Source organism: Mustela putorius, unplaced genomic scaffold (genome assembly GCF_011764305.1).
Source record: "Mustela putorius furo isolate JIRA1106 unplaced genomic scaffold, ASM1176430v1.1 tig00003988_pilon_pilon_pilon, whole genome shotgun sequence".
In the NCBI taxonomy this organism is placed as follows: domain Eukaryota; kingdom Metazoa; phylum Chordata; class Mammalia; order Carnivora; family Mustelidae; genus Mustela; species Mustela putorius.
This window is the reverse complement of record NW_025422127.1, coordinates 150,627-152,284: the sequence shown is the minus strand read 5'-3', so window position 1 is coordinate 152,284 and position 1,658 is coordinate 150,627. Positions and strand designations below refer to the sequence as shown.

Sequence of the window (1,658 nt, the reverse complement as noted above, 5' to 3'; positions counted from 1 at the left end):
ATGAAAAACCAATCAATGGAAATAGAGTTCATCCTTCTGGGACTGACAGATGACCCACAATTGCAAATTCTGATTTTCATGTTTCTCTTTCTTAATTACACATTAAGCCTGTGGGGAACTTAATCATTATCCTTCTCGCCCTGCTAGATCCTCGCCTCAAGACACCAATGTATTCCTTTCTCCGTAATTTCTCATTTTTAGAAATTATATTCACAACAGTATGTATTCCCAGATACTTGATAACCATTGTAACTAGAGAAAAAAACCATCTCATATAATAATTGTGCAGCTCAATTGTTTTTTATTCTTTTACTGGGAGTTACAGAGTTTTACCTTCTGGCTGCTATGTCCTATGACAGCTATGTTGCCATCTGTAAACTCTTGCATTACCCAATCATTATGAGCAGCAGAGTGTGCTATTGGCTTGTACTTTCCTCTTGGCTAATCGGATTCCTAATCATCTTTCCCCCAATGCTTATGGGGCTCAAACTCAATTTCTGTGCTTCCAGAATAATTGATCACTTTATGTGTGAAACTTCTCCTATCCTGCAGATATCCTGCACAGATACACGTGTCCTAGAATTGATGTCTTTTATCTTTGCTGTGGTGATACTTGTGGTCACATTGGTGTTAGTGATTCTTTCCTACACTTGCATCATAAAAACCATTATGAAATTCCCTTTGGCACAGCAAAGGACCAAAGCTTTTTCCACTTGTACTTCCCATATGATTGTTGTCTCCATGACTTATGGGAGCTGCATCTTTGTGTATATTAAACCATCTGCCAAAGAAAGGGTGACTGTATCCAAAGGTGTAGCTTTGCTGTATACCTCAGTTGCCCCTTTACTAAACCCCTTCATTTATACCCTAAGGAACCAGCAGGTAAAAGAAATCTTCTGGGATATGTTACAAAAGATGTGTTTTTCAAAAAAGCAATTGTAATGAATGTCACAAATCACAGTCTTGCTATAAAAACAACAACAAAAAATTCATTCATTTCTTTTTTTTAAAGATTTTGTTTATTTATTTGAGACAGAGATAGCATAAGCAGAGTGGAGGCTGAAGTAGGCACCCTCATTCATTTCTTCTGATTGTGTTCTTCTGCCTCATTACTTATCTGCTATGGACATTCTCTTGGAGAATCTTGCAGCTAAGTTCCACCGTTACATTTTATTATTCCTAATGAAAACACCTCTCAAATCTGTACCACAAGCTTTAAAAATAACATTTCTTTATTGTATATTAGCTTCTAGAAACCATGAATTTTAAAAAATATGCCTTTTAAAGTATAATTTGCTATACTTAATTTGTTAATTAAACATCTATTATGTATCCCCCTTATTTCAGACATTGCAAAGTGCTCCATCCTTATATTTAAGAAGTTTGTCTTACTTAAAGGAGACAAACACATCTCTAATATTAGTACATAGTGTATAATTAGTGTTGTAATAAAAGGATATTGAAATATTATGGGGCATTCTGTATAGTTTCTAAGTTATTCTGGAGTTCTGGGAGGCATTTAGGAGAAAGTAATAGTGAGACTAAAAATATACATAAGGAAAGAAGACTTCAGTCTAAATATATGCAAATAACACAGAGGTATTAAATAACCACATGCATTTGAGGAATTAGTATATCTAATGTTTAAAACAAAATTT

At 34.4% G+C, this 1,658-nt stretch overlaps 1 protein-coding gene across 1 annotated transcript; it reads left to right on the top strand.

Moving 5' to 3' along the window:
* On the top strand, positions 1–942 carry LOC101685810 (olfactory receptor 6C6-like). Its single transcript, XM_013050505.2, is given in 3 exon segments — positions 1–109; positions 112–260; positions 262–942. Coding segments are annotated over 3 exon segments (939 nt in total).
* The last annotated feature ends 716 nt before the right edge of the window (positions 943–1,658 follow it).